The following is a 25,652-nucleotide window of genomic DNA, read 5'->3' on the forward strand; positions in this document are numbered from 1 at the left end:
AAAAATGGAAGATAGATTACACTGAGTCATCCATCCGTAAAAAGAACTTAGGAAGGAGAAAAGAAATGGCAGCTTTGCATGCTGTTCAGCTAATTCTTACATATTTTATGAAAGGTTTGAAACATTCTCTGTAGGTTCATATTTCAATATCACACCAGTGATTATCAGTGAAGGCCGTATTGCAACATGTATGTAGCATCACCATAAGTCTTCACTTAAAGCAGCTCTTCACTTCTGAAAAGCTACTGTCCGTGTTCAGTGTTGTAGTCGAGTCACCTGAGTCAAGTCTCAACTTGTGAGTGTTCGAGTCTGACTCGAAGTCCAAGTCACCAAAGAAGAGTCTGAGTCGAGTCCTCACCATTACCTAAGTCTCGCATTGCCAGACCTTCCTCCACAGCGCTGCGAAGGAGGGTCTGGTTAGTCCACACAGCATTATGGGATAGGAGAAAAACATGCTCTGGTTTATTGGCATTTCTTTAAACCAATCACAATCATCAGGGGCGGCGCTGAGCGGCGCACGGAGCCCCGGTGCCGCTGCAAAATAGCCTCGGGAAGGAACTTGTTTTGGTGGAACATGTGTACGTTCAAAAAGTGTTTTAGTTGTGCAACAGAAAACTCAGATTGGACAGATAGTCTAGCTAGCTGTCTGGATTTACCCTGCAGAGATCTGAGGAGCTAGCCTAGACGCACCCTATCGGCAGCAAATGTAATTAGCAGCCAGGGTCGTCTAGCAACTCTCCGTTGGCTTGCGAGCTGGAAAAACCAAACTCTAGTCAGGCCAATCACATCGTGTATAGAGTCGGTGGGCGGGCTTAACATAATGATGACAGAGTTACGACGGTTCCGCGTGAATTCCCTGCTACTTGAAAACAAAGAAGATGGCTGCTGCTGCTGGCGAACAGCGGTCTTTGGAATCGGCTTTGGCCGCGACTCTGGAAGACTTGGAGTTAAGCTTTTCTTTGAGAAAAGAACAAAGAATGGCACTGAAGTCATTCTTAAAAAAGGAAGATGTGTTCGGAGTTTTACCTACCAGATACAGCAAAAGTTTAATCTATCAACTAGCGTTGTTCTGGTTGGTTGTAGCTCTATCCTATTGCGTGCAGAGGGAATTTGAAAGACAACCGTTTATCCCGCCCCTCGGATTGAGCCCTGCCAATGGTGAGTTCCCAGACCCAACATCTTGATGTGGGTCTGGCTTGTCAGGCTACTGAGGAGCAGTTAACCATAGTCTTGGAGTTTAAAATTCTAACACAAAGAAAGTGTAAGGTAATGGACATCCAGCCGAAAAGAAGGACGTACGCGAAATTTCCGGCTGCACCTAAACAATCCCAGAAGTGGAACGTCTTCGATGTAGACTATGCAAACAATGAAATATGTATGTATTTGTCTTAATGTTTTTAAATAACCAACTTAACTGTGTTATACAGGTGTTGGCAGAGTGGAAACAGAAGTATGAGAAGGGTCAGAAAAGAAGGACATGTGGCGAAATTTCCGGTGGCAACAGAGCAATCCCAGAAGTGGAAGGTCGTGGACGTAGACTACGAGTCCAGAGAATAGCGACTCAAATCGGACTTGAGTCCTGGAGTCGGTTTTGAGTACTCCATCACTGGACCCTACATGAAACAGTTACAGACTAAATATATATCAATATAACCTATTAGACACAAAAGCAGTCAGAAACTTCATCCAACTTCCAAGTACAAGTCCAAGTCATCAGTGTGTGAGTCCAAGTCGAGTCACGAGTCCAGAGAATAGCATCTTGAGTTGGACTTGAGTACATCACTGTTTGACTTTACTGTCATTGTAAGTACATAGAACGGAATTAAAGATGCTACTCTATGGTGCAAACATATGCCTGTAATTTTTAATACCTTTTAAAATAACACAAGGAAAATAAGAAATCAGTACAATAAGTGTTTCCAAACTTGGTTTATTGTTTTGTTTACGTTAGTGGATCCCGTCACAAGAGGAAACACAGCTAAAGACAGCATGTCTACCACAGGAGCTGATCATTATTCCTTTCCAAAGCACCAAACTGACGCTCACTTGTTTTATAATTCTTTAACATGAAATATAACTTCAGCAACTTCAATACAGAAAGATGGATTAAGGAGGAAAAGGAGAACAGATTCCCTGCTGGCTGATCTGAGGGTGTACAGAGGAGTGGAGTGGTGGTCTGAGGCAAAGACTTCACAAGCTATGAATAGCTGTCTCTATGCATAGAGCTGTGGTAGGTAGGTCTGAGGAAAAACACAGGCACCCTACGTGGGGATTATGTTTGCTGAATTCAAACAAAATGTCAACCCAGAAAACCCAGCTAGACTGGATTTAATGAATAATAACAGGAATGAACACATCTCCTGAACATTCATTTGCTTGCTTTTCTTTCTCTCTCTCTCTCTCTCTCTGTATCCTTCTATGTTAGAATCTTTTTGCTCATCTTTTTATCCTTCTCTCTATCCGTCTCCGCTTGAGTTCTGCACTCAAGCTGGAAGACAAGCTTTTAAAGCTTACATCTCGTCTGCAGGAGGCGGTGTCTTTAGGAAAAGACAACTCAGGATTCTTCTGAAGGAAGGGATTTTTTGGAAAGTTCTATGAAAAGACTTGAATATTTAGTTGAATAATTTATACGGTGAAAGCTTGAGAGCCGCCGCTGACACAAACCCAGCGCACTCGCAAACGCACTCGCGATATGATGGCGGTCATCTGAGAGGTCAGAGATGATTCATGGGCAGGTTGGAAGCGGGCCATGGAGAGTGGAGGGTAGAGGATTTATACGGGGAGCTTAGCGCCTTCGAACACTTGTTTTTTTTTTTAAAAGCTCCATTTCTCCACGCCGTTAAACGGATCTATTCCCAGTGAGAAATGAGAACATTAACTGGGACACGGACATGGTGCACTCTGCACCCTGCCGAGCCCTCTGAGCTGTAACATTTCACATCTGAGCTGCACTCCTTACAAGCTCCCCTGACACCACAATGCATCATGGGAGGGCCGTAGGAGAGGTTTGGTTGGGGCAAAGCGTGATGTGTTTCGAAACCTGACAACAGCTTCAGGCGTTTCCATTAAGAACAACACAACTCAGTGTTACAACTGCACCGTAAGACGCACGGAGGGTCTTTTTCTACAGGGCCTCATTCTTTCTTCTCTCTATTCCCACCTCCAGAGGTGAGACGGAGGGATGAAGAGGGAAAAGAAAACAGCCACGGCAGCAGCTATTGACAAATTCATCATGAAGTGGCACAAACGGCCAAATTTATTGTGTGCTATTTTTTTTTTTTTTTTTTTTTTTTGTACATGTACATTTTATTTTCTAGCGTGACTGCCAGATCCCGGTTTACTAGCTTTTCACTAATGCCTTAAGGCACTGCTGACTAAACAAACATCACTGAACCACAACACATCTACTCCCACTCCAGCTCACAGATTCCCTTATCTTGCCTCTGCACCCATATCACCCAGTTACACTGATGTGTCATTACATGTCACAGATGTTCTATTGCACGCATATACACACCCTGTGATCTGTGCTGGACATTTTGGGGGTTATCCTAATAATAAATACAAATATCAAATATTTTCTGAGTGTTACGTCTCCAAGACACGGACAGAAATATTGTTTATATGAGAAAGTGAAAGATCACACTAAGTTATAGTGCTCATATTATGCTTTTTGGCTTTTTTACCTTTCCTTTAACATGTTATATATATATTTGTTGTGCATGTTATAGGTTTACAAAGTGAAAAAGCCCAAAGTCCACCCCAAAGGGACTTACCATCTCCAACAGAAAACACTGTTCACAATCTGCTCCCAACAGCTCTGTTGTAGTCCAGCCTTTACTTCAGAGACAAACGTGGTCACTTTGTAACACACGTTATAATGCTCGCCTAGCTGCTAGTGTGGCACGCCCTCATACTCTGCTTCTGACTGGCTACTAGTCCTTAAAGATGGAACAGAAGTGAGATGCCTCACTCTGTAGCTAAATCAGAGAGCTCAACACACAGGGTGAAAAGAGGAGCTGTAGCAATGTGCAGTACAACAAAAATATGGTGTTTATTGAAAATGAAACCATGTAAACCTATTCTGATATAACCTCTAAATGCAATTATGAACCTGAAAATGATCATAATATGAGCACTTTTAATAAGTCCTTGAGTGGATGAAACACACGTACGCTAAATGTGTAGGTGGCCTTATGTGTGGGAGCAACTGATCGTAGTGCAGGTGACTTGCTGATTCCATTTCAATTGCTTTCTAGTAATGCAATATTAACACCCCTCCGTGTTTACCTGATGTCCTGATAAGTTCAGAATTAAATTTCCACAGCACTAATTCCCTATGTACAACAACAAAGTCGTGTCATACCCACCAATCTGTTGCTCTGACTTTATCTTTTTAACAGTCATACTGCACAGACGTTACAATTATAAAGCATTAGCTGGTTCGGCCGTGTGTGCATGTTAGTGCATGTTAGTGTCTTGTGCATCGCTATCAGGGGTCGTGACAAAGCCTCGGTATTTGACGAGTGGGCGAAGGGTTTGTAAGGGTGTGGAGCCAATCCCAGACCACTTTTTTCTGAATAGTATGAGTACAGCCCCTTTAATGTCATATTCTTTACCAAGAAAACAAATTAAAGTAGACCTGAATGCATTTGTGATTAAAAACGCTTGACAGGGCTCACCATATGCTTCAATAATCATTGGTTCGAGAGCCCTTCCTTAACCAGGAGACCTTGGCTCAAGCATGTCAATGGTACGGTGGCCGAGACGGTTCAAAACAAAAACAAAAGCTACAACACAAACACAAAAGCTACAACACTAACGCAAAAGCTACAACACAAACACAAAAGCTACAACACTAACGCAAAAGCTACAACACAAACACAAAAGCCACAACACAAACACAAAAGCTACAACACAAACACAAAAGCTACAACACAAACACAAAAGCTATAACACTAACGCAAAAGCTACAACACTAACAAAAGCTACAACACTAACGCAAAAGCTACAACACTAACGCAAAAGCTACAACACAAACACAAAAGCTATAACACTAACGCAAAAGCTACAACACTAACAAAAGCTACAACACTAACGCAAAAGCTACAACACAAACACAAAAGCCACAACACAAACACAAAAGCTACAACACTAACGCAAAAGCTTCAACACTAACGCAAAAGCTACAACACTAACGCAAAAGCTACAACACTAACAAAAGCTAAAACACTAACGCAAAAGCTACAACACTAACGCAAAAGCTACAACACAAACACAAAAGCTACAACACTAACGCAAAAGCTACAACACTAACGCAAAAGCTACAACACTAACGCAAAAGCTACAACACTAACAAAAGCTAAAACACAAACACAAAAGCTACAACACAAACACAAAAGCCACAACACAAACACAAAAGCTACAACACTAACGCAAAAGCTACAACACTAACGCAAAAGCTACAACACAAACACAAAAGCTACAACACAAACACAAAAGCCACAACACAAACGCAAAAGCTACAACACTAACGCAAAAGCTACAACACTAACGCAAAAGCTACAACACTAACGCAAAAGCTACAACACAAACACAAAAGCTACAACACTAACGCAAAAGCTACAACACAAACACAAAAGCCACAACACAAACACAAAAGCTACAACACTAACGCAAAAGCTACAACACTAACGCAAAAGCTACAACACTAACGCAAAAGCTACAACACTAACAAAAGCTAAAACACTAACGCAAAAGCTACAACACTAACACAAAAGCTACAACACAAACACAAAAGCTACAACACTAATGCAAAAGCTACAACACAAACACAAAAGCCACAACACAAACACAAAAGCTACAACACTAACGCAAAAGCTACAACACTAACGCAAAAGCTACAACACTAACGCAAAAGCTACAACACTAACGCAAAAGCTACAACACAAACACAAAAGCCACAACACAAACACAAAAACTACAACACAAACACAAAAGCTACAACACTAACGCAAAAGCTACAACACAAACACAAAAGCTACAACACTAACGCAAAAGCCACAACACAAACACAAAAGCCACAACACAAACACAAAAGCTACAACACAAAGCTATAACACAAACAAAAGCTACAACACTAACGCAAAAGCTACAACACAAATACAAGCGACAACAGAAGTGAGTGTGTTGTTGACAAACGGAGCCAGAGGAGGAAAGTTCTTGTATGTTTGAGAAGTATAAGTGAAACACGGTTCCTGGCTAATTATGATTGCTGTCGCTACGTGATTGTCACAAATAAGCAATGCTGTTCAATATCTTTGTTGTTTGTCGACAACACACTCACTTCCGTTGTCACTCACTTACGTTGCTGCTTATGTATTTGTGTTGTGGCTTTTGTACATGTGTTGTAGCTTTTGTGTTTGTGTTGAACTGTCATGGCCACCGTACAATGGGATGTGAAGAGTATCTAGCCTGTCGATGTGACCTGTGTCTTAGAGGAAATACGGTACATCTAAGAGCTGTAACTGACCCAAGACCTCTGCCCTCCCTGGAGGGGTAAACAAACACATTGAAGCTACATGCAAGCAATGAGGGGATTAAAAAACAAAATCCACAGTTCAAACGAAGTAGATGAGGAAAAAGAAGGATTTTCTCACCAGCGGATGGGTGAACTCGGGGGCATGGTCGTTCTTGTCTGTGATGGTAATGGTAGCTGTGGCTGTTCCTGTTAGGCCCACCTCACTTCCTGCCATGTCCTTGGCCACAATCTCTAACTCGTATGTCGTGGTCGGCAGTGTCTGGAGGATAAACACAGAGCGATTCAGAGTTAAACAAATAAGAAATATATATGTGTACAGAGAACAGAAATATTATATATACACAACCATATATACAGTATACAATCACTGTAGCAAAATGACAAAATCAAGTTCATACAGTCGTAGTCGTTTCTGGGAGGACTCATACATACACACATACGCACATGCTAGTGTGTGTGGTGATAATCTTCTGATAATCTATTTGAGAAGCAAATCATTAAAAATCATTACTAGATGAATGATTAGCCATGTGAGTGATTAAATTAAATCCACCTAAAGCGAAAGCTAACACTTATCGCCATGTTTTACATTGCTGTGAGACCCTTTGACAAAACTCGAAAGCTCTTATAATAGCCCACGAGAGGCTTGAATCTACCATCAAATTGAGGACAAAGGCTGAAACAAATCATCACCGTGTAAATATGCACCCTCACGCTCACATAGCAGTGTTAAAAGCTCCAGTAAACACTGGCGACATCTTTGGGGAAAGGTCAGGAATCCACATTTTGAAATTCATGCATGTGAGAACAGATAAGGTGCTATAAGAGAAAAGGGTCCCTAAAGCTATGCAGTATGGGATCAAAGTATAAGCATACTTTGCACGGTTTATGCTCATCCATTTTGAAGATTCCCGAGGGGCTCAGAGTTGTTGTTTTTTTAACACACATCTTCCACAATGCAATGAGTACTACGTCCTCTACATAATCTGTAAAACTATAGCGATCATTCAGGGACTTGAGAAAACTTTGTAACATTTGCATAGTTTTTAGAATCTTCATATTTGTTTTGTCATTTTTGTTGTTGATTCGACGTCTGAGAAGAAAGAATGAAGATTAAAAAATAAATTAAAAAAACATGGCATTAACACTTACAACACAAATGAAGTCTAATTATTCTACATTCATACACAAGCGAGGGAGAGAGGGATCTGTCTGTGATTACAAAGTAGCTTTCCCAAAGCGCAAAACCTCCAAATTAGATAAGTAATTCACTTACTGGCCTGCGCGCATCTGTAATCTATATAACAAATGTAGAAATGTTGTTCATACATACAGAGAGAGAGAGACCTTCATAAAAATCATAGCAGGGATAATCATGTGTTGCCATAATTCACACCTAATAGAAATGTTGACTCTGGTCTGTAAATAACAGGAGGTAGGGGCTGGTAAAGCCAACATTTATTTATCCGCCGCAGTGTTTTCGCCCTACTGGGGGTGTTAACTGTCACATGCTTAATAAACTTCATCCATCTGTCTTACTGAAAATGCTGCTGGAGCTTGCTCCTGCATTGTAGATTCACCTCTGAGTGCATGTGTACTCTTACCATTGACCCCTGGTACAAACCACACAGGAGGGAGATGCACACGAACCCAGTGGAACACACACCTCCACACAGAGAAAAATAAAATAAATCGGGCTGCCATCCGTTGTTTTTAATAAAAAGCGACAAACCAGAAAACCAAATTATCTGAAAATCGTATTTTATGTAAGAGATAATGACAAGAATTCGGTCATTTTGGCTCCTACTTTTCCTTGTTTTGTTTGCCAGACAGACTTTTCATTAGGCCCTTATTTAACACACTATCTTAAATGCCTATAGGAGGGCATTCATGGGCCAGCTGAGGGCCACTAAGGTACTGCTCCAGCTGAGCCTGTTTTACAGTGTAGTTACATTAGACAGCTTCACACGCTCCTTGTAAAAGTGTTTTGTTAGCTAGTTAGCTAGTGAAAGATTTTATTTTCAATTTCACGTTATTTTACGGCATTGCACGGTTGGATTTAAGCAGTAGCAATAGTAATAAAACAGTACTAGTAATACTTCTATCTATGACTGCAACATGCCTTTTTGCTCGTTCAACTTTTAGACAATCTGCCTTTTCTTTTAAAGCCACTACACAGTGGAATGTAATAACAGATGACATAAAGAGCTAGCCTGGTCCTACCAGACACTTGTACATTTCATTTGTACAGAGAGTTTGGCCTCTCTCCATTGACAAGTGTTAACTTCCTTGAAGGCGGGTACTCTGTTGAAGTTTAAAACTATTGGATCTGCCCAGAGCCTCTCTGGATCTGCCATAACCAATCGCTAACATTTGGTTGTGATGTATGTCATGCGAATGTGCAACAAGAGGTGAGACCGACAACTATCGGCATATATTTAGCATTAGCATTGCTAGCGTTAGCCTTAGCCAACTCCTTCACCACTAAATAGTATTTATAGTTTTTTTATTTTCAAATATTGTTCTTGCTCGGGCTTTAACTTCTGGATATTTGGCAGCGTTGCTGCCACAACGGACCGAATAGCTTCGCTCGCATCTTTCTAGCGCACGTCCTCAACGTCATCGTTCTCAGCCACTCCCTCTGTTCGCTGATTGGACCATCAAATATTTGGCCGGAGAAAACCTAAAAATATACCGCAAACCCAGACGGAGTACTGAAGGGAAATGAGCGGAAGTACGTAGGAGGGCGGAGCCAAATAATAAAGAGCTGCAGTTCCTTTAAGAGCTTGTGTTGTTTGTATGTTTTTTATTGTGCCCTGCCAGGGGACTGCAGATGTAAATTAGCCTGAGGCTAACTCTGGTACAATGCATCAAACGGTAACATTTGTTTAAAATTGTACATGGTCCCTAATAAATAAAATAAACTAAAACAAACTAATATTTGTGATTTAATGTTTATTTTGATGCTTTTATATATGCCAGCAGGTGGTTGGCAACGTTAAAAGCTAGTTTATAATTGTTTGGAATATTCATCCCCTTCGATTGCATTTACATTTCACACACACTCACTATCCTAAACCCACCAGGGTGTTTACATCATATTTTGTGCCTCATTATGTATTGTTAATGATATTGTTTATTGACAAAGAGCTGTGACCCGACATCCCCTCACGTTGTACACAAATCCCCTCAGTTTCAAACTGAGCAGCAGTTGTCAGTGTGTGTGTGTGTGTGTGTGTGTGTGTGTGTGTGTGTGTGTGTGTGTGTGTGTCTCCTACTTTTGCCTCATCATAGCTAGTGCTCTAATCAATTGCAGGCAGGGGGACATATATATATATAAAAAACCTTTATTTAACCAGGAAATAATCCCATTGAGTTTCAGAATCTTTTTTAAATGGCCAAGGAAGCAGCATCAAAGTCTCAACATACAGTAACAAACAGCAAACAACAGACTCAATACAAAACAGAAACATTACATTAAACACTAAGAAATCAGAATTATGTAACAGGACATGTGCATTCAGTGGTCAGGAAGTCCTTTATCCTATTTTTTCAAATCTTCCATCCCAATAAAATAATGTAGATTAAGGTGACTTTGTAGCTCACACCAAGATTACGGAGCAAAAACTTTAAAAGCACTTTCACCAAACAAAGTACGGGTTAGAGGAATGACGTACATCATTTGTCTGTGTCAGGAATAACATAATTTATCGAATGCTTAGGGTCAAAATCTTAAGTGTACCATCCAAATTTTTACTTTAGAAACAGAATGCTCGAGAGTGTTAGCCTGGATGCCAGTTGAATTTAGCTCCGTCCACAACATTTAAGGTCGGGAAGTTTGGTCTACACTTGATCCGTTGTGGAGCAACTATGCTCGAACCAGAGCTGCTTGGACCAATCAAATTGTCAAGGTATATGATGATGGACAGATAATCAACAGTAATGTAATCAACCACGTCACCAAAGAGCGCTTGGGTTGAATTTGTTTACAACAAAGATGCAAGATGTTGAGTTCTGTTGACAACTATGAGTCGCTCAACATACGTCACATACTCCGTTGCTCTGATTGTTTGTAGGTCTATCCAATTGAGTGCAGAGGCATTTTCTTTCCTGGTTCGGTTGAAATACGCCCCATAATCACAGCCCAATGGAGCAGTATCAGACTCACATTCTGACTAGAATCTGAGTATGACCATGTCAGGCTACGAGAGTGGACCTTTGAATGGAAAAATGGGTCCAAACATCATTTACATAGAACTCAGCATGCGAAGTTATGTGCATCAATACAAAAAATCCCGTACTGTAAATACGAAATTACGTCAAAACTGATTTTTTTTTTTTTTTTTTGAAGGCGACTTTATATACAGAAGAAACCAGGCAAAAAACAGAGGAGAGGCTAGTCAGCCTCCTGTCATTAACTCCTTCCATTTAAACAGCTGCTCCAGGGGAGATTGTGGGAAGAGCGAGACAGTAAACAGGTGTTTCTATCAAAAGTTTGTCACACATAGTGGGTGACAAGGGTGTCCCTCACAACCAGCCCCTGCTCCATCAAACAATGTGCAGGCAGATGGTGCTCCACGGACCTGTGAGTTTATTAAACCAATGCACACAATCGCACATGAATACACACACACATGCTGACTCTATAACACGCACATATGCATGCACACGCACACCTGCACACAGAAGTACACTTTTGCCCTCCAGCTGGAGAAGAGTAAAGCACTGGAATAGCTGCAGTCTCAGTGGTGTCTAAATACATTGAGGGTGGCCTCCTCTGGCGACTGACAACGTCTTAATGAGTATTTCCTGAGTCTCAACTCAATTATAAACTCCCTGGCAGTACCTGGCCAAGAAACAATGTTCAAATTCACTGGAGACACAGAGTTACATCAACAGGGAATTTTCCCTCCAGGTGTCAGAAAACTTCTACTGGCATAGTGTTGATTGAGATACTCCTCCCAATCAGCCCTCCATTTTTCAGCTCCTCGTTAGCTTGTCTGGAAACACTTGATTAAACTTTTGTGAGCAGCATTAGTGTTAAAGTCAATGGAAAAAAGTTACTTTGTGGCCAAGAAGTCCTGAGCAAAAAAAACATAATCAAGGACTCCTCTCACCCAGGCCACGAACACTTTCAGTTACTGCTCTCAGGAAGGCGTTACAGGTCTGTCAGAACCTGCACACCCACGTTCAGAGACAGCTTTTTCTCCACAGCCATCACAACTCTAAACATTCAATTGCAGAAATAGGACTTCATCATGCTGAATGATTATCTTGGCTGTTTTGCAATGCATTTGTACTTTTCCAGTACTGTGATCTTCTTCTAAAAAAAAGATTTTTTGGTGTGAGAGTACGGCGTGAGTAAGTGTATGAATGTATACTACTATGCACTAGAAGCACCTGTCCCTCTGTATGTGAGGGTATGGTTGTGGAAGGGCATGGCGTGTGCGTATGAATGTATACTTCTAGGCACCAGAAGGTGTAGCACTTAAATTTCGTTGTGACAATGTTTTACAATGACAAATAAATTATTGTGATCTCTTCTTATCTTTGTGGGTAGACAAAATCAAATGAATGGCAACATGTTCATAAGTATGTAAGTATACTATATGTACTCTGTGTCTTTTCATACTGTATTTGTTACACATTTTTCAGCTAACTGGCTCCCAGTAATTCCTCTTAAGGCCAAAGGAGTTCACCAGCAGGAATCAATATTATCACTTCATAATCATGTTGTGATTACGATCATTTGTGTTAATGTTTTATAAAACAGTTGCGTGCAAATTAATGGTTTGAAGCAAGTTGTAATGGAAATATAATGAAATTAGTCTTTGAACTGCTTGTTTCATGCATGAAGAGTTTTGTCGGATGTATTACATAACAGTGGAACGCAGTTCAATCAAACACTGTATTATTTTTTATGTGTTTGCATGTTTGCCCGACTGATTTGCTGAAATAGCAATATGGAAACAAGAGGCTAAGTGTCTAAGAGGCTCTGTGTTAAATTTTTATAGCCTTTATTTATAGGACAGATTACGACAGGAAAGGGAATGACATGCAGCAAAGGGCTGCTGGACTGATCCTCTGTTGGCTGATCCTCTGTCTCGCTTTCTGTGATTTGGGCAACGAGTCCTCCAAACCATATGACGATACGCATCGTTTGTTCCTAACCCTCCAATACGACCCAGAGATGCAGACAACCCTCCTCAACCTCGCCAATGGTCGGCCACGCTGGATAGTTTGCAACGGAGACGCCTGGACAACTCTACAAGCAACAGCCTTTCAACATTGATAGCTAAATGGGTGGCTACTGGCTATAGCTTGCAGGTATATGCCTATCTGTTGTTGCTTGATGGGCTTGAGCTTGCCATATTATGCTTTCAGCATGTTTTTTGAGCATACAGTATACCTTTGAGGTTATTCTGGAGAATATTCTAAACAGTATTCGTCATTGTTTTGGATTGTTGCAATAATAATAAACATTTGCATAAAGCAAGCATATTTGTCCACTCCCATGTTGATAAGAGCATTAGAAACCTGAAAAATATCCTTTTAAAAGTCCATTTAGAACAGATAAAAAATATGCTATTAATTTGCGAGTTAACTATGGACTAATCATGCAATTAATCACAATTAAATATTTTAAATGATTGACAGCCCTAATGTATGTACAAATCTGACCTGATAATGGCCCTAGATGAAAAGTTTAGGGATCACCAGAGTTATTACAAATCATGGGAATTCTGAATTTCTGAATTAAATGTCAGGGCAATCCATCCAAAGGTTTTTAAGACATTTTACTTAAAACCACAAATCCCAACCTAATAGCAGCACTAGCGGAGACTAACCAATGATCACCAAATGCATTGTCATCGGGATAGGGATCATGATTGACTTCAAGGCAATCCATGTAATAGTTGTTGGAGATATTTTAAAATCTGGACCGACGTAGTGGACCAACCGACATCACCACCCCCAGAGGGATGCCAGAAGCATGGCTCAAAACCTTCTTATTCATATCTCAATATTGATGCTAGCGTAGAACCCAGCCCTAAAGCAGAGTTTACTGCTTCATGTAGTGCACGTAGGAGAAAGTTTACCAAAGTAGACACACTGTTCCTGCTGAGGGACTGACTAAAGGCAGCATAACCTTTGTCCAGTCGAAGCAAGTTTGCTGGTGTGGTCTTTGGTGAACTCTTGGACTATGAGATGAATGTCAGAGTAAAAGGAATCACTGTATCCACTTGAAGAATAGCACTGCTTTCTTTCCAATGTACTGTATAATTTTCTTTGTAAAACATAAGTGGGAGAAAAACCAGGAAGCCACAAGTGATTTCATTGAGCGATTGTGTTTGTGAAAGCTGACGTGAAACTGAACAAAGAGCTAATGAAGTCGAGCGTACCAAATGATATGACAGGCCTTGTTTAAGAGACATCTGATAGGAGAATGACATTTCAGACCGTCACATTCTGCCTTGAAAGGATTTCATCAAAGCCCCTAGAGTAAGGGCTGATCCCTGGCACAAAGCAAGGAGAAAGGAGACGCTGGAAGTAAGAGAGAGAGGGAGAGGAATGGAGAGGGATAAGTGAGGAAAAGAAGAGGCTAGAATGAGAGAGAAAGAGAGCGGCCTGACATCTGAGATGCCACATTAACTCTCTGAATAGGTGTGATATAATAATCAAATTGGCAGTGGGTTCTTTGTTCTCCTCTGGCCCTTCACTAGTGCTCACTCTCAGCACCAAACTACTGGCTTTCTTCAGGCCTTTTATCATATTCTTAGAGAAATGATGACAGACGTAAAATGGTTTAGAAAAAAATAAATCCAAACGGCGTTATATGAAAACTCACTAGTGATAGCATTTCCACAAAAAGCAACATTACCTATATGCCTTCACTGGCTTCATTTGTCTACCTCTCTTCCTTTTGTTCTTCTGGTAGAAAGGTCTTTTCTGCTAAAGTTAAAATTGTATTTTATACTATTTTGAGTTCTATGTTCTGCTTTTCATTCTTAGTAGTCTTTTGTTTTAGAATAAAAAAATATGAGTTTTCAGGATGCAAGGTTCACTTTCCCTTTATGAATCTCTCGAGATTGTTCCATATATAATTTTCATACTCATTTCCTCTATGTTGCTGTGATGTGTGGGAACTGATACACTTATATTTATGAAGCTTTTAGAATGAAAGCTGTAACTGTCATTTTCTCTGTCAGCATCACTCACAGGCTTTCACAATGTTTCAAAATCCACAGTCCTTGTTCCATACAAAAACATATTCCAAAGTTTATCTAAAGTTAGTATAAGGCTGTAGCAGTGTGAGTCAATCAAATTAAGTGGGTTTCTTCCAAAGTTAGTCTTTTCAGTAGAAAATTCTCTTTGTGTTAATATCCCTCCACTGCAACTCAACAAGAAAACTCAGGGGAAACACAAAGGGAATTTCATACTAAAAGGGCTGTAACTTTGAACACTATCCACTTGATTTAACTAACTTAGACCGCTCATAATAACTTCAGAAACCTGGAAATAATTTTCTGCACAGACTGAAAGTTGTGGATAACTTGTTCAGTTTTCATATGAGTGATGTTGTTTTAAGACATACTTGAAAAATTGTGAACCTATCCTTAAGGCAAGAGCAGACACAGCAAGAAACAAGAATATGATGCTGCAGCCATACAAGCAGCTCTGTTAGGCTTTACTTAGGCACAGCCTCCTGGCTGATTCTTACATTTGTTTTATGTATTATTAGTGTGCATTGTCCCTGCTCAATAAACCTGAAATGAATACAATACGCTGTGCTTTGAAGTGATTGCACTACTATGAGCACACTGCATGCTAACATGCTCACAATGACAATGCTAACAAGCCGATGTAGTTGGTATAATCTTTACAGTCGATGAAACAATGGCACTAGATGATAAGGCGATCAGCAATTCATTTGATTGGCGACATGAATATCACGGCAATCCATCCAAAAGTTGTTTTGGTGATGCTAGAGGAAAAGTCAGAGCATCACCAAAGACCGTAGGAAACAACATCTGGAGACCATGGAATTCTGGACCAAATTCTGTGCCAGCATGTGCTGAGATTCCCAAGAAAAGTGACATCTTTTACCTGCTGGTAGTGCTAGAGGAAAAGTCACGGGATCCCCATAGTTATTAGGATTCATCTTCTGGGCACCATGAATGTTTGTACAAATGTCAATAGATGCTGAGATATTTCAGTCTGGACCAAAGTGGTTTACTGACTGATCGACAGGCCGACTACACAACAGACTGACATTACCATCCGGAGGGCCATGCCATTAGCATGGCTAAAAAAAACACACACATCTTGATTGCTCTCATGACATTAGCTATACTCTTTTTTCATTTCACCTGATTAGTCTTAAATATAACTTTTTCCAGATGCTCAGAACTTTTAGTGGGGGGGCGTTGCTGGGCAGTAGAGTAGAAAGCTCACTAGGTAATGACATGCTGTCTCAGCTAGCTACGTGGCTGTGCTCATTGAGGTGTCAGAGAAAGTCAGCAAGATGCCGATCACAGATCAACTGGCGTGGAACCAGTTTACAGTAAGACACTTCAAGCTGCGATCACAAGTGTGCTTTATCTTTTAAGTACTTGATGTTCATTACAGGGTGCACAGGAGGTGTGTGTGAAAGTGTGTGTTGGTGAAGTCACAGCATGTGCATTTTTCAAATGACAGTGATGCTGTCATGTAAGAGTTAGTCTCGCATTGCCAGACCTTCCTTCACAGCGCTGCGGAGGAGGTTCTGGCTAGTCCACACAGCATTCCAGGATGGGAGAAAAACATGCTCTGGTTTATTGGCATTTCTTTAAACCAATCACAATTGTCTCTGCAAAATAGCCTCGGGAAGGAACTTGTTTTGGTGGAACATGTGTGCGTTCAAAAGTTGTTTTAGTCGTGCAACAGAAAACTCAGATTGGACAGATAGTCTAGCTAGCTGTCTGGATTTACCCTGCAGAGATTAAAATTCCAACACAAAGAAAGTGGAAAGTGACAGACATCCGGCCTAAAAAGAGGGACATGCGGCGGAATTTCCGGCGGCACCTGAACAATCCCGGAAGTGGAACGTCATCGATATAGACTATGTCGAGTAAAATGTCATGTTTCATTTAGTAATGCATATGTATTAATGCACTGATTTGTTTTTTACCTATAATTAGATTCCAAACTCTCTATCTCTCTCTCTCTCTCTCTCTCTGTCTCTCTCTGTTTAGCTCCACTAAACCTCACAGGTCACTGGCAGCCTCCTGCACTCCACCTCTGTAGACATATGATTAATCACTTTGACGATAGTTAATTACAGTAGGATGGCAGCCATGTGAGGCCCTTATCTGGGCCACTGCGACCTACGCAAGTGATCTATTTCTTCATCAGCTTCTTAAGCATGGTTAGCATTCAGCCAGAGGAGAAGGTGAAAGGGACATATGGGGGTGGTAGTGGTGGGAGGGTGACACCTTGATAAGAGTGTTTAATTTTAGGGGATCTTTCCCCATTCTCCTTTCTTCTGTACAATTCCAAACTGCCATATTGATAGCTGCTGCATTGTGCTAAATCAAAACATTTTTGGTTCTTCTAATATGCAGAGAAAGATAACAGGTAGGTAACATTTCAACTTTGGCATTTAGCAGATTTCATATTGTTAGATAACATTAAAGAGTGAGGCCTAACCTTGAATGTAATTAACCAATACATGTATTTCAAAAAAGCATCACTATAACAGAAGTGCAGGTGCACTTTTTCATTTTGGCACCAAGCCTTCAAACTGAACTCAAATAAATATTGCATGGGAAATTAATGATAGCCCATTCATTATTTTTGTAAGTCTTACATGTGCAGAACAAGAGGCGCATGATGTAAAAGTATGTAGGCTGTGAAAGGCCCAAAGGTCCCTGTGTTCTCACATTCAAAAAAAATTCTGTGTGTAACGATGACTAATATTTGTAATGTTTTATGCGCATCTCTTAAAGATCTCCAACGATATCAAATGTTGTTTTTTTTGCATTTCAATTATTTTAGCTATTATAGCTTGCAAGTAGTCTCAGGCCTCAGTCCCTCCACACTGACCTTGTCTCTACTGACTGATAATGAAAAGTTCAAACGTTATATGTAAATTATTATGTTATGTATGTATTGAGATAAACATGTAGAGTATTGTGTTTAGCATACAGATTTTACAACTAGACCATTTCTGCACAGGGTTTACATAACATCTCAAAGGTGGAATCCACAGGCTATTATATTGACTCCAGCCCGCATCATTTATAACTAACCTCACTGCATACAAATGAGAGGATAGTTAATCAACCATAAAAATGAGCCTGGCTGATCTAGCCTTGATGCTGAACACACTGATACAGCATTACATTGAATGAAAGAATCGCTGCTGCTTGATTCTGTTGTCTTAGCTCTATAAAAAAAAAACATTTTTCACACTTGGTCCAACAGAACCAGAGATACGGCATCCCCCCCCCCGCGGACACTGCCAAAAAAGACTCATACATGAGAAGGGACTGGTAAAGCTTTTTTCCCCCTTAGGTCTTTCTTTGCAATTTGTGGATCACCACTTTCACAATGGGGTGATAATAACATAACTGACAAAGCCTGCAACAACTTCCGTGCTCATACTACAAACCACTGTCTGATTATTGGTCTCCCCTGTGCCACCCCACTTAAAAAAATCCTGGAATCTCCCCTGCCAAAAAGAGTTTACTGGGGGCCTCGGGGGCATGAAAGTCTTCAGATTTCCCTGATCTATATATGGGCATTTTAAGACGTTTGGAGAGCAAAAAATGGTTAACAATAACTTTAAAATCACGTCAGTGTGCAGTAGCATAAACAATCTGTCAAGCAGTAATACACGAGAATCAGGTTAAATGTGGCAATAAATGATCCACACTACAATCTGGAAGTACAGAAGAGGCTGACATGATCAAGAAACATCTGAATGTTGATAATGTTTACTTAAAGTGTTTAAGTAAAGGAAAACTCACACTACAGACACCACTGAAATCTAATCATGACCATCTCACCCTCTGTTTTTACTGCCCGCCCCTTTCTCTGTGACTCCTAACCACCACAGACAGCTCCTCAAACATTAAGCCAAACCACATTGATCACCCTCTGGTGGCTGGTACAATAGGTCATAAAACCCGCCCCCTCCATGTTAGCGGACAGGACGTAGGCCAACACAACAACAAAATCAAAGTACACGTCAACTACATTTCCCCCAAAAAATGGTTTCTGTCATTTTAGGTAGTTCTGATCAAGCTGATGTTTGTTCAACTGTTCATTTTTCCGAGGTTTGGTTTTAATTAGTTATTAGATATCTGAAAAGAGGGTTTAACGTCATGATTGAAAGCTGTGATTGACCTGCAATTGGTCGGGCAGGTATTATGGGTGGGACTTCGATACCGCGGTTCCATCGCCGATCACTACCACCCGATCGCGCAGACTCTGGCTCCAAAATTGCAAGATGGCAACGCCCGTATTTTGGATATGTAGGCTTCACTTTTATGCAGTGGGAGGAAATGGAGATTTTATATCCAGTCTGTACTAAAATAATTTTGTAAAAATATATACACCTTTATGTATTTTTTGCATTTGAGTTTGCATCAAACAGCACAAATGTAAGCAACATGTGTTTTACAATAATATATTCATACTAGGATATATTATCATGTTTGTGTTGTTAAATTGAGCCTATGGGTTCCACTGTAAATACCAAAGAAAATATACATGCTGTGGTAATTACATTGTTTGATTTGGATCAGGCCAGTTTGTATTGAACAGCACAGGGGACATCATGCTAATCTTATCCTGGGCACAGTGGGCAGTACCTGCTATTCCTCTCTCAGCTCCATCTCCATCTCCATCACCTTCTCTTTTTCTTTTTCTCTCAGTCTCCTCATCTTGTCCCACATCTCTTCCCTTTCAAAAGCTGAGCTTTGATTGACAGAGTTGTTTCATTTTTGTCTCAGTAAAGAATGTAAACCTAGGGCCGTTTGATATTTATATGTAAATGTTGCTGGCCTCCGCTCGGATAATCTTACAACATAAATAACATATATATAGGTGTTAAAGTTCAACTAACTAGGCAGCATCATGATGGATGGCCACTGTTTAATGTAGGCCGACTGCACAGGAGCTATTTGTCAGATGATGTCTGGGGATGAATGGCACCGAACTACAAACAGTCCAGGAGTGAAATTCTTTAGTTACCTGTATCACGCTTCGCATGGAATCAGCTGCCTGTCCAGATTCTTCAAGTTATTAACACAATCTAAAAAACCACCGGGTTGAGTAAAGACTTTTTACTAACAACACAATCATCGACAACACACATAAGTAACGTAAGTAAAGTAGTTAAGCACGTAAACAGAAAAAAGACGAAGCGTGCAAATAGTTCAAAGCTTTGTAGTTTAAAACTACAAACACAAAGTACTAGACGAAAACATCATGTATGTTTTATGATTTCTCTAATCACTTGTTTTATGTGGAAGCCAGCAGATGAGAAACAGCAGCAGATTGTGCAGACAGCTCCTCAGAACTGAGGATTGTATAAACATTGCATAAAGCACAGAGCAGATGGATTAATATTACCTGGAGGACAGGGAGTGATCTTTCAAATACCAATTGAATCATTTAATACACAGCTCTGATTTAATAATAAGAGACTCTCTCAGGGATACTAATAGGATAACTTTATTACAGTAATGGATTGGATGGATTTTTTTCACACACAATTGCTTCATGTTCAATAGATGAACATTACTACGACTAAAGTGACTAACATTTGTCACCAACTTCTAAATGTTAATTTATTTCTTCTAAAAACACATTTATTTTCCAGAAGATCTGGTTTTCCAAACAGCAGTAACATTAACAAAAGGCAATACTTTGGGTAAATATGCAAGCATAAAACATGCCTTCACCTGCCCTCATTTAATTGCTGCAGCAAAACATCGGACCAGATTAGAACGCAAATTTCGGTTCGGTTACACTTAATGTGTTGACTGAAATATTTTCCTTGAAGAGCCCTTCAGATTTCAGGTGAGTTTTGGAAGTTACGGAGATAATGACAAAAAAAAAAAAAATCCACTTGAGCTTTGAATAATGTGCAGCTTTAGCTTGTAATGTTTGCATGTTGCGCAGCATTGCCTTATATTAATGTATCGTGCTACGTTATCAACTAAAGGTAATGACAGCTTATGTAGCAGCAGCAGGCTACTCGAGTCTGTTCGGTGTGTTCCTTGCCGTCGTCAGTCGGCGGAGCTGTCTGCCTTCATTTTGGCCGATTTGACAGGTTGAATCGGAGGGCGGGCAGTCGGACTCAATGACCAACCTGATTGGTGGAGTGCTAACCCGGAAAAGACGAGCGGGATGAGCGACGAACGCCTCTCAAAATCTGACGAAAATCTTTTAAACTGACCTTTGTTGATCTGAAATGAAGACAGATTCAGCAACTGCACGGCCTATTTCTCGCTTAAAATGTTTTCAGAAACACGTTTCAGTGAACTATTTTCATAAAATACGAGATCGTATTTCGAACGAGCCGCCATTATGGTCGGCTGGAGAAACCAGACCCACGTGACGCATTCGTCATTTCTGGTTTTCATTTTTAGGGTGACAATACAGATTAGCGCCACTTGCTGTTATGGAGACGTATTACGTCTCACGCGCAGAACGTATGCTCAAGTCGGCGTCGCTTCGGTGTTCCGAGGCACTTTTTGGACCTCGGGGAGACTGATCAGTCCGACTGCCTTTTCTGCTGACGGTCGGCCGTCGGGTGTGTCAGGGCCTTCAGTGTAGAGCTTAGATCTGGCCCAAAAATCAAGCCCGACCCAACCCGAGCCCGTGCACGTTGTGTCCGGGACCGGCCCGGCCCGACACATTAACTGGAATTATGAGCCCGAGCCCGATTTCAACCCGACACTTTTTTAATACGTGGGCCATTATAACTGACGTTCTCAACTACAATTCAGAGTTGTTTGCACTCAACGCATTTCTCTGTGAGGGCTTGCTTCGCCCTCATGCTTGGAGAAGTAACAAAAGAGGACGTTGAAGGCTGACTATCATCTTTTCTGCCACGGCGAGCCTGCTTCATGTGGCTGTTCATCATTCAAGTCCCTGTTTTATTTGCTGTCATAGGCGAGCAGCGTGCCGCACTCAGCCTAATGCACTCGACAAAGCTGACACATATTGTTGTCACTGCCCACGACTTCTTTAAAATGGTTCCATACCTCCGACTTTCCTCCAAACTTGCTCAAAGGTAATTCTCCTGTTTTTCTTTTTTTCTTTACATCCTCAAGCTCCATGTTGCACTTAAGCTACATCATACAGCCCAGCAGGCCCGGTGTGATGTGTGCGAGAGGAGGAGACTCCGCGCATGACACGTGTTGCATTTTGTAACTGTAGTCCAACTTGTGTAACTTTTTGGACACATTTGTTACTTTGGCCTAAATATAGCCTATATAGATAATATTTCTGATTATGGCATAGCTTTCTCCCCACCCAATTAGGCTAATAAAGTAATGATTTAAAAAAACACAAATGCTTGATCAAGGGCCCGGCCCGGCCCGAGAATAGTGGTGGAAAATAACGGCCCGGCCCGGCCTCAGGCCGAGAATCTAAACTCTACTTTAGTGTGCCCTCTGTAGAGAAGAGAGAGGCTCAGGGATGGGATGGTTTGGACTCTTAACCCATGCTAGATTACACATTGTTTACAGTTAGGTGAATTTTCAACCAACAAGCAGATGTAACATTAGTGAAAGCTTCACTTATTTTATGAGATGATAAATGAATGTCAGTATTGGTTAATAAAATACATTTAGCATTTTTAAAAATAAATAAATGTATAGCCTAATGTTAGTTTTGTGTACTTATGTATACCTTCACAACAAATATGACTGAGTAAGAGAGAGAAAGAGCTCAAAGAAGCAGCTAAAAGAGGGGTGGCAATAATAGATTAGAGCAATAACCCCTCCAAATGTCTGTGCACGTCCCTGGGGATGAGAATGTGTTGTTAGTTAGTTAGAAGACAACAGGCAAGGCTGCTCCCAGTGACCTTTGTTAAATTAAAAGTGTAAAGGGGTAAGGACTGAATCATGGTTAGCATTGTAATCAATATAGAAAAAAACCCACATAAAACACTGAAAGTTTTCCTTGTTTAAACCACAAAACACAGGGGTCTCGAGAGTTTTAACACTGAAACGATGCATGCTGGGAATTCTGCTAATATGCTAATCTTGTTTATTAAGAAACAAAGTTGAGTGAACTTTCAGCAGCTCATTTATCCAACTCAACATTTCAAGTCAGGTGGACTCATGTTTGTAAGTTCTGAAATGGTGTGAAAATAAAAACTAGAAAATTTAAGTTAACTTCAAATCATTAAAATGTATAATTTACATTAAAGTTTATCAACTAAATATGAACTGATGTATGATGTTTTACAGTGTAAAAACTGAAGAAACCGATGGAGAGCTGCATGCAGCTGGTTTTGGAGACTGATGGTCATGGACAGGGATAAATACAGGCATATCAGTTTTTCTTTTCAACACCTGTAAATTATACAATGTTTACATGATTCACTCTTAAATAATTTCCTTTGCATCAACAATTTAAAGATTCTGTTATACCTCATCTGCTGAATATTACCAGTCTCTGCAGTGTGAAAGGTATGTAGCACCTGTAACTAGCTTAGCAGGGAAATAAAGAAATACGGTTAGAGGGACACATGAGTATCACCTCATTTATATACAGTGAAAAAAAAAGTACTGCAATAATAGATTGTGTGCATAAAAGGTTACTGTGTGAAAGATTAAATATGTAAATGGGCCAAGATCCAAAATGACTAAAAGATAATTTCATGGATTTGACAGAAGTGCAATTTCGAATATTCGTTCAGGAAGCGACCCCGAGGCTTAAAGACAGAAGTTAATCATCCTAAATGCCTTTCAAATTTTGTTGAGCAGTGCTGTACAACTACCAAAAGCTACAAATCCTCCTGCATGTTATCTCCTGTAGCTCTTCAGTGGGATTTATCTGATCGAGGCAATGTCCAGTAATCAATAAAGTGACACAGGGGCGACCTATAGATTGGCATGGGGTACTTTCCATAAAATCATCTCTCAATGCAAATCAAACCAGCTATTAGGCTAACTGAAATAAAACCATGCCAATCTCTAGGTATGGTGAAGGGGATGTGATGATGTGGGGCTATTTTAATCCCAAAGGCCAAGGGAACTTTATCAGGATGCATAGTATCCTGGAACCATGAAATAACTGACCTTTAAAAATAAAAATCTGCCTGCCTCTATGGGAATTTAACATAGGGGTGTACTTAATTATGCCCCCTGTATTTTAAGGAAGAACATTTATTTATTTACGATACATTATTCATTCACAAAGAAATTTGGTATCCTTAAAGGTCGGATTTTTCCTCATTTTTTTAATTAAGGCATTAAGATCAATTTCCAAAAGATGACTTTTATATTCCTCTTTTTAGTCAACTTTAGCATGGGTTCATAAACTTATGAGTGCCACTGTACAACTAACAACTGATGTTAGTCCTCTTGCTCTAATGGAAACACACTGCCGTGTCCAGTTGACTTTAGGTGTCCTGCAGTATGTTTCCAGCACACCTGGGCCACTGTGGTTCACAGATTTGGTTCTTTGCAGGAAGCAGCTTTGCTCCCTCGGCCATCTCTTTTAAAAAATCATTGAAGCCATGGGACTCTCCATAGACATACAAGACCTCTGCTGCAGACCCTGACCGTCACTGTTAGCCTGTTCATGTTTCTCCCTCCTCCACAGACTGTAGATGCCTTTCTGGCACTGAAATTTGGCTTGGCTTTTCAGCTACAGTCTGAAATAAAGTATAGCTGTATTTGGAGTGTCTGCCACAGTCCAAAACAAATGTGGTTATCCATTATATTGTTCTATAAAGATATCAGAGGAAGCACTCACTGTTTGTCTTCATAAAATCAGTCTGCCTTAGGTTTTACTCTTTACTCAAAGCAGTGAAGCCCACTTTTCAAAATGACCTTCTTTAGCACACGGGGGGTGGGAGGCTTGGAAACACAAAACGCACTCCACTTTCAGCTCGTTGTATGAAAATAACACCTCGGGTAACTCTGCAGAGACTCCTCGCTTCACATTCGCCGGATATATTGAGATGTTCCTTTTTCGTGCCCTACACTTTGCCGTGTAATGAGAGGATTAAAGTGTTGAATTGCTGAAGTGCCCCTTAAATATAGCATGGGGTCAATGAAAATAAATGAAAAGAGGTGGATGCAGTGCTGAAGAACCCTCAGAAAGTTTTTATGTTTTTTAATTCCAGTGCTAAGTTTGACTCATTGATACTGAAGTTTGAAAACATTGTTCTAATTGAAGATTTTAATCCAAAGTGTGTCTTTTTCTTTCACATAAACCTCTTGAAATGCTGAAATGTAGAGCTAAAGTTTGGCATTAAGAATACAAGAAATCCTTTGAACTGGTGCTTGTAGTGTACAGTACGGTTCACATCTCTAATGTGTGTTGATTTAATGGGTTTAGTTGCTTTTAAAATATAGATTAGTAGAGCTAATGTAGTTCTTGGAAGAGTCACTTCTTTAAACAAATGTTTACTGAAAGAATTGAAATCTAATTGTGTCGTCGTTTGCTTAAATCAAAGCCTAGTATGCAGTGTTTCCCTCCAGTGTGTTAGATGGTAGCTCATCTAGATTTCAGCAACACACACCAAATAAAAAAAGGAATTTAATGAGCCATTGTGTCAGGATTACTGTGTATCTGCCTTGCTTGTACAAGAGAAGATCTATGCGCACAGTAAATACTACTTTGGAAGTATGGACTCGACAAGTACAAGTACAAGTGTCAGGCTACCATGATTCAAGTTCTTCTCTACAGAGAACAAAATGAATAGTTCAAATGATTCAGCTGAAGAGAATCTCTACAAAACAGAGAGCAATTCAACATGCATTCAAGTGAAACAGGTTCCAATTTTTCCCCCACGGCTGATGCTCAAAGGACTGTCAAGTGGGCTCTGTAGTTCTATATTTCTCCCTTTCTTCTCCTTTCTGCTATCCTCCCATTT

At 40.3% G+C, this 25,652-nt stretch overlaps 1 protein-coding gene across 2 annotated transcripts in view; it reads right to left on the bottom strand.

Annotated features, from left to right (window-relative positions):
* cdh13 (cadherin 13, H-cadherin (heart)) overlaps positions 1-25,652 on the bottom strand; it is a 413,558-nt gene that overhangs the window by 84,356 nt on the left and 303,550 nt on the right. For both annotated transcript variants that reach the window (XM_036002865.1, XM_036002866.1), the window contains exon 9: positions 6,660-6,800. In XM_036002865.1, coding sequence (XP_035858758.1) covers positions 6,660-6,800 — 141 coding nt within the window. The remainder of the gene's footprint in view (positions 1-6,659; positions 6,801-25,652) is intronic.

This window comes from Sander lucioperca, chromosome 7, assembly GCF_008315115.2.
Source record: "Sander lucioperca isolate FBNREF2018 chromosome 7, SLUC_FBN_1.2, whole genome shotgun sequence".
In the NCBI taxonomy this organism is placed as follows: domain Eukaryota; kingdom Metazoa; phylum Chordata; class Actinopteri; order Perciformes; family Percidae; genus Sander; species Sander lucioperca.